This window comes from Danio rerio, chromosome 14 (assembly GCF_049306965.1).
Source record: "Danio rerio strain Tuebingen ecotype United States chromosome 14, GRCz12tu, whole genome shotgun sequence".
In the NCBI taxonomy this organism is placed as follows: Eukaryota; Metazoa; Chordata; class Actinopteri; order Cypriniformes; family Danionidae; genus Danio; species Danio rerio.
The window spans coordinates 4,298,242-4,315,049 of NC_133189.1; the positions used below are offsets into that span (position 1 = coordinate 4,298,242).

Sequence of the window (16,808 nt, forward strand, 5' to 3'; positions counted from 1 at the left end):
AGTTTGCATGTTCTCCCTGTGTTCGAGTGGGTTTCCTCCGGGTACTCCGGTTTCCCCCACAGTCCAAAGAGATGCGGTACAGGTGAATTGGGTAGGCTAAATTGTCCGTAGTGTATGAGTGTGTGTGTGGATGTTTCCCAGAGATGGGTTGCGGCTGGAAGGGCATCCGCTGCGTAAAAACTTGCTGGATAAGTTGGCGGTTCATTCCGCTGTGGCGACCCCGGATTAATAAAGGGAATAAGCCGACAAGAAAATGAATGAATGAATGAGATTTGTTTTGGGATAACTTAATTGTTTTATGTTCAATCAACTTAAATTTGTAAATACAATGAAGCTAACTCGATCCATTTGTTTTGGGACAACATGAAGGAGTTGTGTGGAACCCATTTTTTACGAGCGGAAACATATACGCAGCAGGACTTCTGAACAAAAACTACACAATGTACATCCAATTAAACTCCTCAAACAACAGCGCTGACACATAGCAGAAAGCACTGTTCTGTCAGAGTAAAGCCGGATAATACCAGAGAGGGTCAGCGCGGGACAATAACAGAGCTGTCAATCGGAGAAAATGAGCGAGCCAAAGAGAGGATAATTACTTTATTTGTGCAACCGCTCTGAAGTCGAAAGTTCGGCTCAAGTGTCAAGCGGGTCTTATGAATTATGAAGTTTGGACTATTAAAACCTTTCAGAAGAAGCAAGCGAGCGCGTCTTCGTGCAGTCGCACTTTAAATATTCATCTTTGTCATCAAATGATAAGAGTTCTTGGATTGTATTTATGGCTTTCAATTTTCCAAGAGCGCATTCATGCATGCTTTTTGGGGGTGAATAATAAAAACACCACCCTCTGCACAATTAATAAGGAGGTTGTGTTGCATATCTATTGAATTTAAATGTGAAGAAAAGCAAGTTTGAAGATAAAGCCATGGTTTAATACATTAATGTAAAAATAAAGTATTAATTTAACATCGAATCAGAGTTGAAGTCAGAATTGTTAGTTCTTCGGTTAAAGTTGAATTATTTTATATTTGTCCCCAATTTCTGTTTAACAGACACACATTTATAAACATGACTATAAACATAACCGATTTCTTTAATCTCTGACATGATGAAAGCACATAATGTTTGACTAGATATTTTATACTTTACTAGCTTAAAGTGAAGTTTTGTCAGGGTTTGGGTAGGGAGGAGATGAGGACTCAATCGAAGTAACTCAAAATGGGTTCATTAATGATAAAAATAAAACAAAAATGCGACAAAAACAACCCAGAGAGGGAAAACATGAACTAACAAATAAATAAACAAACAGACAAACTAGAGTGGGTAGGGCTGGTAAGGATCAGGGATGGACAAAAACAGGAAACGACTCAACATATGACGAACTGGCACAGGATAGCATAAGGAGACTATTAATGAGACACAATTAATTAACAGACAGGTGAACAGAATAAACTAATAATGGGTTAACAAGGGAGCTGAGAGTAGAAGTAGACAGAAGAATGACAGGAAAAAGAAGTGCTCGACCTGGGAAAATATGAGACTAGCACAACAAATCAGACAAGACAGGATTAGAGTCAAAACAAAACAACAATTAACAAGACTGAAGTAGCAGAATCCTGACAAATTTAAAGGCATAACTAGGTTAATTAGGCTAGTCATTGTATAACTGGAGACAATAGAAACATATATAAGGGGGCTAATAATATTGAGCTTAAAATGGTTTAAAAAATGCATTCTAGCCGAAATAAAACAAATAAGATTTTTTCCAGAAGAAAAAATGTTACAGGAAATACTGTTAAAAAAGAATAGCATCTCTGAACACACAACACGTCAAACCTCGAGGCAGATGGGCTACAGCAGCAGAAGACCACACCGGGTGCCACTACTGTCAGCTAAGAACAGGAAACTGAGGCTACAATTCACACAGGCTCACCAAAACTTGACAATAGAAATGGCAGAAATGTTGCCTGCTCTGATGAGTCTCCAGTTCTGCTGCGACATTTGGATGGTAGGGTCAGAAATTGGCGTCAACAACATGAAAGTATCCTGCCTTGTATCAATGGTTTAGGCTGGTGGTGGTGGTGTAATAGTGTGGGGGATATTTTCTTGGCACACTTTGGGCCCATTAGTACCAATTGAGCATCATGTCAACGCCACAGCCTACCTGAGTATTGTTGCTGACCATGTCCATCCCTTTATGACCACAGTGTACTCATCTTCTGACGGCAACTTTCAGCAGCCTAACGCACCATGTCATAAAGCGAGAATCATCTCAGACTGGTTTCTTGAACATGACAATGAGCTCACTGTACTCAAACAGATCCACAGTCACCATGAAGAATTAAGGCAGTTTTGAAGGCAAAAGGGGGTCCAAGCCGGTACTAGTATGGTGTACATAATAAAGTGGCCAGTAAGTATATGTAAAAATCAGTAACGATATCATATATTATTACAATTTTAAATATGCTTTCAACTTGAATATATATATTTAAATTCAATTTATTCCTGCCTGTCTGTTGAATTCCCACCTTCATTACTCCAGTCTTCAGTGTATACATGAACCCTCAGGAACAATTCATGCAGATTTGATGCTCGAGAAACGTTTATTATAATCGATGTTAAAAATAAAAAGGGTTGCACTGCTTAATATTTGATGAGCAGGAAGTTCAAAAGAAAAGCCTTTCTAAAGTGTTTACTGACCCCAAACTTTTGCACAGCAGCGTAGCGTGGATGCTATAAAAGCCTCGGTAAAAACAAGAGCAACAATCATTTTCAACCTTGAAGTAAAGTGTTCTTCACAGCTGTGCTCTATTTGCATTAGTAACAGATCTAAGCGGAAGGGGAAAAGGAAAAAAAGAGCGAGCGTTTCTCACAGAGATAATGCAGATTCTTCCCGAAGGGCCTGTTTCAGCCGGGTAATGAAATATTAATTAGTGCAAACTAAAACAATAATACCAACCGCCAAATCTCAAATGCAGAAGCACACATCTAAAAAATAATAATTATTAAAGTGTAATAAAAAAAGATCAAAGCATCAAAACAAGAATTAAAACTCTTCCTTCAATATTACACTTTTCAAATTGATAACTTTTTTAAAGCCTAGTTAAACTTAAACTTTGAGTAAATAAACAATTATATAATAATTTAATATTATGATTATTATAATTAATTATTATTATCATAATTTTTATTATAATAATAATAATAATAATTATTATTATTATTATTATTATTATTTTTTTTTTTTTTTATTTTTTTTTTATTAAATATATTATTATTATTCCTCGCAAGGACAGCAGTCTAAGTAGAGAACCCCAGACTTCCCTTTCCCCAGACACTTCCTCCAGCTTCTCCGGGGGGATCCCGAAGCGTTCCCAAGCCAGCTGAAAGACATAGTCCCTTCATCGTGTCCTGGGTCACTCCCAAGGCCATGGGACATGCCTAGAACACCTCCCTAGGTAGGTATCCAGGAAGCATCCGAAACAGATGCCCGAGCCACCTTAGCTGACTTCTTTCGATGTTTAGGAGTAGCATCTCTACTTCGAGTTCATCCCGGGTGACAGACCCCTATCTGAATATATATATAGAGTTTTTTCAATATTTGGACTAAAAACAAGGATGAAATTTAGGAAAGCATTTTTTTGCAGTGTAGAATTACACTCAAAAAAAAAAAAAAACTGGTTTTCTTAAATGTTTAAGCTAAATCTAATTAACCTTATGAATTTAAACAACTTAAATGATGTTAAACTGACTTAAAACAGTTTGCATAACTTATAAAATTTAAGTTAGAACATGATTAACTTAGTTTAATAGTGCTATTTTGGGATTTCCGCCTGGATTTTGCCTACCCAAATTTAAAAGCTTCCCAAATCCACTTGCAGTGGTGTAAATGCCAAAATTTGGTATATTTTTAAAGAAAACCCTTTGAATTTTTATAAAACACTATTGAAAGTGTTTAAAATAACTGTATATGTCGTCTGTGTTATAATAAACACCTAAAAAAAAGAGGCGCTTTTTGTATTTTTTTTTATAAACTCAAATTTGAAAGTGTAGCTTTTAGGTTCTGTGCTGTCTAGCGTGCTGTAATTAATTTTGTTGGTTCCTGCACATGTCTGTAATCATAGGAAAAAAGAAAAATGTCTCTACCATAATCTTTGCAAAAGTTATTGCATTCCAACTGATGAGAGGTGCTGTACAAGCCACAGAGACCGATCATTGTTTTCATATTTCACTATTCTTTTGTTTGATCAAACATAATTCACTGTGTTTGGACCACATCAGACATATAAAAGGATTACTTATGCACATCACCTCAAAAACAGAGGAGAAATAGCCCTGAAGCACACAGCATAAGGTAAGAGATGACAGCTGTCTGTGCTATCTGGGGCTGCTTATTGATCATGAATGTATTGTTTACATTTCTGCGCCATGGAAACACCACAATTCATTCAACAACTGTTTGATATGTGAATATAATTCAGTAAAAAGAATGCTAGAACTGTATGAGCACCGGCAAGAGCTTTCATTTGAGCTTTACTTGTACATGTGTCATATATGAACCATATGAAAAATATGTTCTATATTCAGCTCAGGTATCCAAAATACTGTGCATTTAAGTGTAAATAACTTTTGTACAGTAGAATAAAAAACCAAAGTGATGCATATGTGCATAAAAAATAGATTAATAATAATGAAACAACTTAAGGGGGTCTGGTGCAATGCTAGCCCTATAAATCTTAAAGCAAAAGTCGATGACAGAGTTTATACCAGTGTATACTGGTTTAACTGGTTATTAAGTTAGAAAGACCTAAAAATGTATGCTGTCAGGACTAATTGATTATATCATTTTTTACAGTGTAGAATAGATCTATAATGTGTGTGATGACCTATCCAATGGAACAAATTTTAAACAAAACACTCACATAGTGATTTTTTTGTACCAACATTTTTGCAAAAATAAAAACAAAAACACAATTCAAGAAAATTAATAATACACACACACACACCCACAGACACACACACACACACACACACACACACATTAAGTAATAAAATCAGATTAGCCAAGGCCAAAAAAATAAAAATCTGTCCAAGCATTTAACTGAGGAATGAAAGTGAAACATTTTTTTTCCCCCAGTGACACAAGGCTTTTTATTCTGAATGAACTGTTGCTTTAAGCACGATTGGATTAAGCGAAACGGTTCCCGCATCACTTCACTCACATCTCATGCTTTAAACATAATCATAATGAAAGCTGTCTAAGCAGAGATTCATTACAGCACGTATAATTACGAGCTCCATATATGTAATGAGAAGTCCAGCGATGGACACTTTAAACCACAAGTATAAAAAAAAAAGCTCACTCTCCTTCCAGTAACCTCCGCGAACGGCTGTCAAAAACTGGCACATGTCCATTTCACCTATACAGTATGAATGATAAGTGATTTATGGCGACCACAATCATTATTCGGAGCTGGCTGGTGGTTGAGAAAGAGAGAGAAATAATATACAAATACCAATGCTACATGGTTAACGAATATTGTAAATTACACAGTATTTAACTATGATATTAACTATATTTACTGTAGGACAGTTTTGCGGTGTGTTACTGTATTTTAAAGTTGCATTGTAATAATGACTGTATATTTAACAGTAAAGATATACAATACTGTAAATACATATACAGCAAGATAAATGGGGCTGTATATGTTAATACAGTATTTTTTCTGTAATTAATTTAAAGTAAGTTACTGGTGAACTGCTTATCTGTTACTGCAGATTCTACCAAAGATTGTTAACAGCATATTCAACGGCAATTCAAAACTTTTTGATTTAGTGGTTAAATTGTATGAAATTACAACCTTCTTGCTGTGAGGTGACTGCACTACCCATTGTGTCACCTGCGCCAATACTTAAAAAAAATAAAATAAATAAGTGAATGCAATGAATAATTTTTTTCAGTGTTCGATTTAGCCACTAAACTGACAAAACGTAAATAAACCACAGAAATATTTCAATATTTTATATATATTATATAACACCTTAACATTTTCCCCTTGATATGAATTGTTAAATAATTTGTTCTTTAATTTAAATGACTCTAATACTTTAATTTAAACGACTTTATTAAAAGCTTGACTATATACACTCAAAAAAAAAAAAAACATTTTTTTTTTTCAAAGTTCTTACTTAAAATGAACTGAAACAACCCAATACCTGAGTTTTTCTGAGACAACTTAACTATTTTATGCTCAATCCACTTACAGTTGTAAAAACTATTAGGTTAACTTAATTCCTTCATGTTGTCCCTGTCACTAATTAATTGTTTGGAGCCCAGTATTTTTTACAGTATGAGAAAAGTAAACTGGGGGCTTAAATATGTATACAGAATCCGCAACATAATAAATGGTTAATCAACTACAATCATTTGCCTTATTTAAATAAAATACACTTATGTTTTTGTAATTATTATAAGTAATTTATAATAAATAAGCATAAGTAAACTATTACAGATATTATCTGCTTTTATATGTATTATTATTATTTTTCTTTCTGTCATTTATTTTTCATTTACTGTATATAATATTAATTTGATGATGTTAATATATTACATATTTAATAGAGTCCGAGAAAGAGAGAGAGAAATACTATTACAAACCAATGTACAGTTGTGTATTGTATTTTTAATTTCTTATATTTTAGCAATGAGCATTTTTATCAGGCTCCTGTGTGTATGTATGTTCAGTAATATCCCATTTATGGCAAACAGTAAGTCCTTTTTTCTAGTCTTTAAAGTGAAACGTTCTCAACAAAAACAGAGGAGGCTAAGAAAATCTCAGAAGATTTATATATATATTTATATATATATATATATATATATATATATATATATATATATATATATATATATATATATATATATATATATATATATATATATATATACAGAGAGAGAGAGAGAGATTATTTATTCCATGGTTAAGACTTTTAAAACGTCACCATTATTACATATTTTCTCAAAAATCAACATTACAATTTAAAGGGATAAAACTCACTTAAAGTGAACATTTTCATCAGATCCTTTTTCAACAAAGGACTGTAAACTGTGTGATAATTTATAATAGAAATACTCAATTCTGATTCTAGCTTTTAACAATACAAAAACAAAATTAAATAAATAATACATAGACCTCTTTTGATCTGTTATTCTGAATGTTTTATTTTCTTAAATTCCCTGAGAATTATGTAGGTGCTCCAAAACTAAAATTCAGCATGACGTGTTTTTGTTTTATTTTGTGACGAGTATTTTGGTCCAAAAATGAATAAAGCAAAAGGAAAACATTCTCCTGATTTCAAAACCCATTGTTCTAATAGTACAAAAGAGAGAGAGAAAACATTGTATGTTTTGTATGCGTGTGTGTGTACCGCAAACATTAGAGTGTGACTCATCATTGCAGAAAAGCTTGAATAAACTCCACCACAAATACATCAAATAAACTTACTTGGTATATTTGACTAATAAACTCAGTCACTGCTTCATCCATGTCTGTCTATGTCACTGACTGCTGTTTATCTAATATTACGCAGTAAAAGCAGACACACACATTAGAATGATGGGCAGGGCGAACCAGCTCATTTGCATTTAAAGACACAGGCTACCAAAACAGCTACACTTTACTCTGAACTCAAAACGGGCATGTTTTGAATTGTATAGTAAATTATCTGATAGGTATTTTGAGCTGAAACTTTACAGAAAACGTATTCTGGAGACACCAAAGACTTCTCTTACATCTTGTAAATAGGATAAAATAGGACCTCTTTGAAATCCATATGGAATGTATACCTATACTACAAAACCAAAATTCAGCATGACGTGTTTTTGTTTTATTTTGTGACGAGTATTTTGGTCCAAAAATAAAGAAAAAGAAAAACATTGTCCTCATAACAAAACCCATTGTTCTAATAGCCGAAAATTGAGAAGAAAACATTGTTGTATGTTTTGTACGTGTGTGTGTGTGTGTGTGTGTGTGTGTGTGTGTGTGTGTGTGTGTGTGTGTGTGTGTGTGTGTGTGTGTGTGTGTGTGTGTGTACTGCAAACATTTATGTGTGACTCATCATTGCAGAAAAGCTTGAATAAGCTCCACCACAAATACATCAAATAAACTTACTTGGTATATTTGACTAATAAACTCAGTATCTGCTTCATCCGTGTTTGTGTCTGTCACTGACTGCTGTTTATCTAATATTATGCAGTAAAAGAAGACAAACACATAAGAATGATGGGCGGGACAAACCAGCTCATTTGCATTTAAAGACACAGGCTACAAAAACAGCTACACTTTAATCTGAACTCAAAATGGGCTTATTTAATAAATAATCTGATGGGTATTTTGAGCTGAAACAGATACACCAAAGACGTCTCTTAGATCTTGTAAATAGGGTCAAATTGGAGCTCTTTGAAATCCATATGGAATGTTTACCTATACGCTGAAAACAAAATTCGACAAGACATGTTTTTGTTTTTTGGAGTATTTTGGACCAAGAATAAATAAAGAAAAAAGAAAAACACTCTTCATTTCAAGCCCCATTGTTCTAACAGATCAAAAAGTGCACAAATAAAGAGAGAAAACCTCTTTATGTGCGGAACTGAAGGCTTTTTAGACGTTTACGACAGGTGATGCATTTAAGAGATGCAAGCTATCGATCCGCAACATCATCTGAGAAGACACACAAAGGGAAAAAGCCCTGCGAGGGCAGATTAAATGTAAAGTTTTTTGTGACCCATTTCTATAAACACTCCAGATGCAGACTGAAAGGGCACAGATTACTTTCCTCCGGCTGTGAGGACATAATATATATGAAAGCAATATTGATTTCTGAACTGCTATTAAAAATGTAATAGTACAGACAGTAAGGTCAGGGGTTCGAATCGTAGGGCGAGCGGGAAATGATATAATGTGTAGACTGAATGAAGTGTGAACTGGATAAAAGGTTTGATGAAAGCATCGATGGAATGTTAAAGGTGTCACTGATGTTACACTGTAAAAAAAACGACATTCTTACATGAATTTTGTGTCTTGTTTCTAGTGCAAATGTATAAACGTTCTTAAATCTAGAAGCATTTTCTTGACAAGCAAAAAAAAAAATTGTTAAAAAAAAACAATATAATCTAAATTAAGTGAGTTTTCATCTCAAACATTGGGCCCTATCATACACCCGGCACAGTGTGGCGCAAGGCGCGGCGCAATAGTCTTTTGGTAGTTTCAGCTTGGTGCAAGAGTCGTTCTGAGGCGTTGTGCTACGCTGTTTAAATATTAAATGCATTAGCGCTCATTTGTGCGCCCATAGGCGTTCTGGTCTAAAAAGGAAGGCGTTCTGAGGCGGACCGTTAGCGCGTTGCTATTTTGAGAATCTACAATAGATTTTTCATTAGACCAAAACTAACCCGGTCTCGCTTACACTCTGCTTAATACACACAAGAGAGCAATAGGCAAATATCTTTACATATGAAAAATTTTAATTATTAAGGATATATATAGGATATAATAAAAATAGATATAGAATATAAATATAAAGGATTAAAATATTACAAAACATATTATTTTCTAGCCTGCATAAATATTAAAAAATCACTGCTTTTATGTCTTCTTCATGTCTTCATCTTCAGTTCAATCATAACAATTTGCTTTTGTATAATGTTATTATTATTAGCAGTATTATTTATTATATCCATATTTATATTTGTTTTATTAAAAACAAGCTTAGATTTGTCCACCTGTCAGGTGTTAGATCATATGGTACATTGGATCATATGGATCATTTAGTACTTATTCATTGTTGCTCTTAGTTGTGTAAATTGCTTCCTTGTCCTCATTTGTAAGTCGCTTTGGATAAAAGCGTCTGCTAAATGACTAAATGTAAATGTAAAATATGGGGCACAGCATGTGTTTTAGGATATAACTCAGGTTTTTGAGCACATTTTGTTATTATTGTTCATTTACTCGTTTGCTGGAAATTAGAACTGAATTTAGAAATAGTTTTGAAACGAATATTTGCGCTTAACAAACAAAAGTATTTATTTGTAGGCTAATTGATGTCTGTGCATAAAGGTTTCCCTATCCAAGAGCGAAAGTGAAAGATCCATTATCTGTCATTCTCACGCAGTAGATGCTCTGTTTAACAGTTTTCTGTTAAAAAACTGTTAACTGTTAACTGTTTGCTAGTAAAATGCTCATTTTTTCCACTTAGACTTACTTTGCGTCCTGTAAATAGCGAATGCGCTCTTGGCGCGACGCAGCTGACTCTTAAAGGGAATGGGAGATGAGACTCTAATTGGTTTATTCTCAAAACACACCTATAACTCATTAAGAAAATAAACTCAACCCTTTAAGACCATGCGCCGAAGCGCAAGGCAGATTTCCCTTCCTTAAATTAGCAAAAACGTGTCCTGACACGCCCTGAAAGCGTTTGCGCCCTGCGTTTTGCGCTCTGCGCATGGACCATCAAAATAGAGCCCATAGTAAGTAATAGTGTGAGCAAAAGAAACTTCAATGTGAAAACATAAATATTTTCCTAACCCACTTGGCAAATTATTTTGATTGCTTCAAGGTAAAACTCACTTGTTTTTGACATATTTTTTTCTGACAATAAAACACATTTTTACTTGATTTAAAGAGCCCCTATTATGCATTATAAAAGGTCATATTTTGGTTTGGAGGGTCTCCAATAACAAGCTGATATGCATGCAAGGTCAAAAAATCCTTTCATTGCCTTATAATGTTTTTATTTTTACACAATTATCCCAATGACTCCCATATGATTCGTTCAGCGATTAATTTGTTCCCAAAACTTTCCTTAGCACGATGCTAATCTGCGCTGATTGGTCTGATGACACACTCTGTTGTGATTGGTCAACTGCGTTCAGTGCAACACAGAAAAAAATGCCCACCACGGCTTATCAGCAATTTTGAAGTAGTAGGAGTGCAGAGTGAGCATACCTGCAAACACTCCCGGGAGTATCCCGTATTTCAGACCCATTTCTCGATACCCTCCAGTTTTGTTATTTCTCCAGGAAAACTCCCGTAATCTCGAACCACCCCCACCCCCCGGTCCTCAGCATTTTGGTACAGTTTGTGAAACCCCCGGGTTGTCAACTTTGGTATAGGATCCGATCGCAGTGTTATTCAGACATCTCAACCCCAAATTACTGAAAGAGCTGCAATTTTTAAAATAGGATTTACAATTTTTAAAGTAACTTCAAACTAAAGTAATTAGTAATCAGATTACTTTTTACATGACATAATTAGTCATGAGATCAAGTCACAATTTTGCATTAGAAGTCAGTCAATTGTAATCTACTAAAGTTTTAAACTTACCCAATACTGGTATGCAAATACATTAAGGCAAAACTAATCTAATAAATAAGATCACAGTCCCAAATTAATATGTTGAGGAAGATTATTAATAAACAGGTTAAATATAATAAAAAACATAAAAAAATATCTAATTTATTTGACATTTTGTAGTTTGAACTCTTGGGGGTGCTGTCAGATTACTGAGAATCTGAAATACATCTGTCATGATCCCCAGCAATCTTGAATGTGCAAAACTACACATATGCCAATTTAATGAACTACAACTCCCATCGAGTACCTGACACACCAGTTCCTGATTCCCCCTGATTATATGAAAACAGCTGGAAGTTCATGATGAACTAATCAGATGGACCATAAAAACAGCACACACACACACATATACTTTACTGAGGCTTGCTATTCTGTAGCATTACAAAGCATTCCATTGCCTTGTTTCCTGACCCTTGCCTTGTTTCTCCTTTATGTTGTTTAACCACGTGTATCGACATCTTTTCCTGTGACCAAGATGACGCATTATTATCATGATACTATTTGTTCCTGTTTTAATCAATGAATGCATGACTCTGAGTTAATAAACTGCATTTGGACCCTCAACTTCGTTGTACTCTGACTCAGATTACAAAGTCACTCAAGAAGTGTTTTACTGCACGTTACAAATTACAAATCCACTAGAGGGCGCTTTCTATATATTCTGAATTTGATTACTAAAATATTTTTGGATTAGATTTAGTAAACTAGCATCAAAATAATTATTATTAGGGAGGGACCCTATTAGTGGATACTCCTTAATTTGATTTGTGTACATCAAGTATGATGTTAGCCAGTTTATGGTAATCAAAAATCAATGTATTGTCTTATCCATTTCAAATTATCGTTGAAAATGTATTGATTAATAAAACTGTTTTGTTATACACAATAAATAAATTGTCTATATTCAATGTGATTGTCTAAAATTCAATATGACAAATGGATAAAACTATTCATTTTCAAAAGGGGGTGTACTCAATTATGCTGAGCACTTTATATAGAAATTTACACATGAATAAAGTTTGTAAACATTGTAAAAAAATGGCATGTAAGCTTGGCCAGTATTGCTGGCAAATCCGGTCAGTTTATTTACTCGTGAGAGTTTTTGTGTGAGAGCAAGCTGGTTTTTGATTGGCTGACCAGTCGGGTACTGGCTAATGGGGCAGAATAACACTGGCACAGACCAGCGCTGCTGCCATCTGTCTGTAAATGTGTGAGTGTGTGTCGGTTCCAGACTCACAGATCACAACACACAGGAGAGAATGAAGTTAATCGCCTGAGGTGAAGTGTGTTTAGATGAAGGAAGTTTGGGGGATATTTATCAAACAAATTGGAAGAAGGCATTTTGTTAGTTGAGGAATAAATCTCTCATACGCAGAATGGTTATACAAAAGAAAGAGAAAGCAGAGTTTTGTCACTGTTGACTTAAAGTCAATACACACACACAAACAATGTATATTAGTGCAGTCAAAACATTAATCACCATTAATCACATTCAAAAAGCAAAGAGCTTGTATTTATATAATGTACTGTATTTGTGTGTTGTGCATAGTTTTGTGTGTGTGTGTGCGTATATATATATATATATATATATATATATATATATATATATATATATATATATATATATATATATATATATATATATATATATATATATATATATATACGCACACACAAATACACACACACATATATATAATATAACTGATTTATTTTATCTTTGCCATGATGACAGTAAATAATATTTGACTAGATATTTTTCAAGACACTTCTATACAGCTTAAAGTGACATTAAAAGGCTTAACTAGGTTAATAAGGTGAACTAGGCAGGTTAGGGTAATTAGTCAAGTTATTGTGTAACAATGGTTTGTTCTGTAGATTATCTAAAAAAAAAATTAGCTTAAAGGGCCTAATAATTTTGTCCCAAAAATGTTTTTTAAAAAATTAATAACTGCTTTTATTCTAGCCGAAATAAAACAAATAAGACTTTCTCCAGAAGAATAAAATATTATCAGACATACTGTGAAAATTTCATTGCTCTGTTAAAAATCATTTGGGAAATATTTAAAAAAGAAAATAAAAATCAAAAGGGGGCTAATAATTCCCCCTTTAGCCCCCTAAAGGGGGCTAATAATTCTGACTTCAACTGTGTATATATATATATATATATATATATATATATATATATATATATATATATATATATATATATATATATATATATATATATATATATTAATAAAATATTATTATATTTTAAATATTTATAATTTTTGAGAGACATCACTTTGGCGTCCATTAGCCTGTCTCTGAGCAAAGACGGTTGACAACTATATTTATATTTATATGATTATATTTATAACTTCTGAGATTCAAAAGACCAAAAAAAAAAAGTGATGGTTGACGTTCTGCCACAAGATGGCAACAAAGACTACATATTCAGCCCTTTGAGAGAGAAAAGCTCAGTGTTTTCTCAACGTAAGTTTTTAAACTACAGCTGAACAAATCATTATAAATCAGGTAAGTGACATTCTAAGTCGATCTCTCTCTTATATATTGTAGTGCTGTTTTTATACCACAGAACTGGTAGTGTTGGCTGTGCTTTGGCTTTTTCAGGGTTAATTATTGTGGTCTCCCGTTTGCAACAGCGAAATACTGGGAAATCTCTGTAGACTGATGGCATTTCAGGCTGTTCAGCCTTATAATCTTAAAATGTGAGCAAAATCACCTGTTTTATCATAACTTTAAACATTACGCTAGAGAATCATTCAAACACTAGCTCTAAAGTGACGTTTGTAAACTGGCAACAGTTTCTGCAGTTTTGACGTCAGCTGCAGATGCGAATGAACGGCAGAAGAAAGTAGTGCCGCGTACAAAAGGGTTTTTAAGACTATCCGTGTTTGATTTCCTTAATATATATACACGATTATGCTGTCGAACTGTTGTATAAATGCAATATCACACTCGTAGCAGTGCGATGCAGCTTTATCTCATCACGGGAGGGACACTAAAGCACTCGGCCTGCAGCCTCGAGAAAACGCACGCCTTGAGAAAATATTTATTAGTATTTATAAATCAAATATTTGTAGCTAATACAAATTATATATAATATATATAATAATAAATGTAAATGTAATTATTTTGGTCTTGTTTTGTTTGCATTTTATATATTTTTATTTACATATACACACCATTTATACAAATATAAATCTTTATTTTGGATTTATGTCTGTGGTTGCGCTGCAACTTAAAAGTGAATAAATGGCCTAAGCAAAAGGCATCGTGCAAATCAAAAACAGGCAAAGCAATAGATTAATATTATTCAACATATCACAGGGTTTTAAAGAAAAATATTAGACGTAACCCCATTTGTAATCTTTAACATTTTCAAAAGTAACTGTAATTTAATTACACATTTTTCTCAGTAACTTTAACGAATTACTGTTACTTTTATTTTGTAATTAAATTACGTAACGCCGTTACATGTAACTAGTTACTCCCCAACACTGACTGTATATCAGAAGAAAAACACACTGATATAACTTCATAGATATTTTTACAGTAAATAATTTTCCATACCAACACAAAACGTGTAACATTGTATTTTGAGGGTCTTTAATCACTGCCGAGTTTCTTCCCCTTACAAGAGACTAAGCTTCATTGGATTTTTTTTAAAAGAAATCTGTATGTGTCCCTTCAGGGTCAAATGAAACTGAATGTATTATGAGGGTTAAATGGTCCTGCAGTGACAAAGGAATTTTGAAAAGAGCCCGAACAATTATTAAAATGCCAACTAATTACAATTCTTAATAAAAGAGCGGAATACATTAAAACTCCTTTGCTGCGTAGCAATTAGTCCTCTTTTCATAAAACAATCTTTTCATTAGCCAAAAAGTCTGCAGGCGGTGTGAATATGAGCCCAGGAGAGTCCAGAGTCCTTCTCAGATATAAAAACCAAAGAGATTGAAAGAGTCAGAGCCAGATTCGGAGGTTGTGAACGGTAACTTCCTCCGTCAGACTGCAGTCATGTCATCGTTTTAGTTAAAGTTGCTGAATTAAAGTCTTTTTGACTCCACTAAAGCAGAACGTTAGCTTCAGATGTTAATGGAGGTTTAGAAAACATGCTAAGTTCATATGTTTGTCAAGCAGTTTAGCTGTTGGTTTTATCAATCTGGCAACTCATGTGCATCAAAATGCTGCATTTAAAATATAATACTCAGTTCAATGCTGTTTAACGAAGAGATTTTTTTTCGACACAGTTTAAAATGCTGCTAACATGCTAGCAAGTTATGAGCATGTTTTAAATGTCCTGTGAAATTAAAGTAAAACGTTTTAGATGTTAGTATTAGTCGTAAGGATATCTATGAGCTGGTGTGCTCTAAAAGAGTGACAACATTTGCGTTTAGAAGATATAAACCTGATATAAACATCAATAAATTGCACTCTGTTGCAATGTTTTACTGTTGTGTGGTTTTGATACTTTAGTTTATGTTCTCACCTGTTAAGCCAGTGTCCAAAGTCGGGCAAGTGCGCCCACTGCACCCCAGTCTGGTTAAGTGCCCTCAGCAGGCGACAGCAGGTCAGTGTGAGCAGCGGAGTCCCAAGTGCCAGCCACTTCTCTGAGCCTGCGCTCACGCCCAGCTCCATCGCCGGGGAGAAAGACAGTCCTGCGTCAGAAGCGGAAGGCAGCAGCGGCCCCTCATCCTCCTCCTCGCCCCGCTGTCTCTGCTCCCTGAAGTACCGCCGGCAGACGTCCTGGAACACGGCCAGACACAGCGTGTTGAGCAGGAAGTACCAGGTTTGGTGTTCCTCCTCGATGAAGCTGCTGGAACCCAAACTGAGGGTGTGAAACACTGTCCCGGTAAGCAGCAGAGCGTCCAGCTCCGACAGAGCCCAGCCTGAGCTCTAGAAGAACAACAAGAAGGAGATGAAGAGTTATTTTCATAATATCTCTTAAGTGATGTTTACCGGACATATTTTTTCGACATGGTGGCTCAGGGGTTAGCTTTACACCAAGAAAGTCACTAGTTTGAGTCCAGGAGTTTGAATGTTCTCCCCATGTTGGTGTGGGTTTCCTCCAGGTGCTCCAGTTTCCCCTACAGTCCAAACACATACGCTATAGAGGAATTCAATAACAAAACAGGCCATAGTGAATGAGTGTGTATGTGAATGAGATATTATCATGGGTGCTTCCCAGCACTTTGGATTCACGGGTCAATGTACTCTCAGTTCTAGGATGCAGTTGAAAGGGCATCTGCTGCATAAAACATATGCCAGAGTAACTGGTGGTTCATTCCACTGTGGCGACCCCTGATAAATCAGGGACTAAGCTGATGGAACATGAGCGAGTGTTTCAGACGTGAAACTTGGACAGAGATGGAAGAATGAGAGCTTTTGGCCTTC

General features: G+C 34.7%; 1 protein-coding gene across 4 annotated transcripts in view; it reads right to left on the reverse strand.

Moving 5' to 3' along the window:
- The window catches only part of pigg (phosphatidylinositol glycan anchor biosynthesis class G (EMM blood group)), a 218,338-nt gene that overhangs the window by 78,331 nt on the left and 123,199 nt on the right, over positions 1 to 16,808 (reverse strand). For all 4 annotated transcript variants that reach the window (XM_073922448.1, XM_005173072.6, XM_068213288.2 and 1 more), the window contains exon 9: positions 15,904 to 16,310. In XM_073922448.1, coding sequence (XP_073778549.1) covers positions 15,904 to 16,310 — 407 coding nt within the window. The remainder of the gene's footprint in view (positions 1 to 15,903; positions 16,311 to 16,808) is intronic.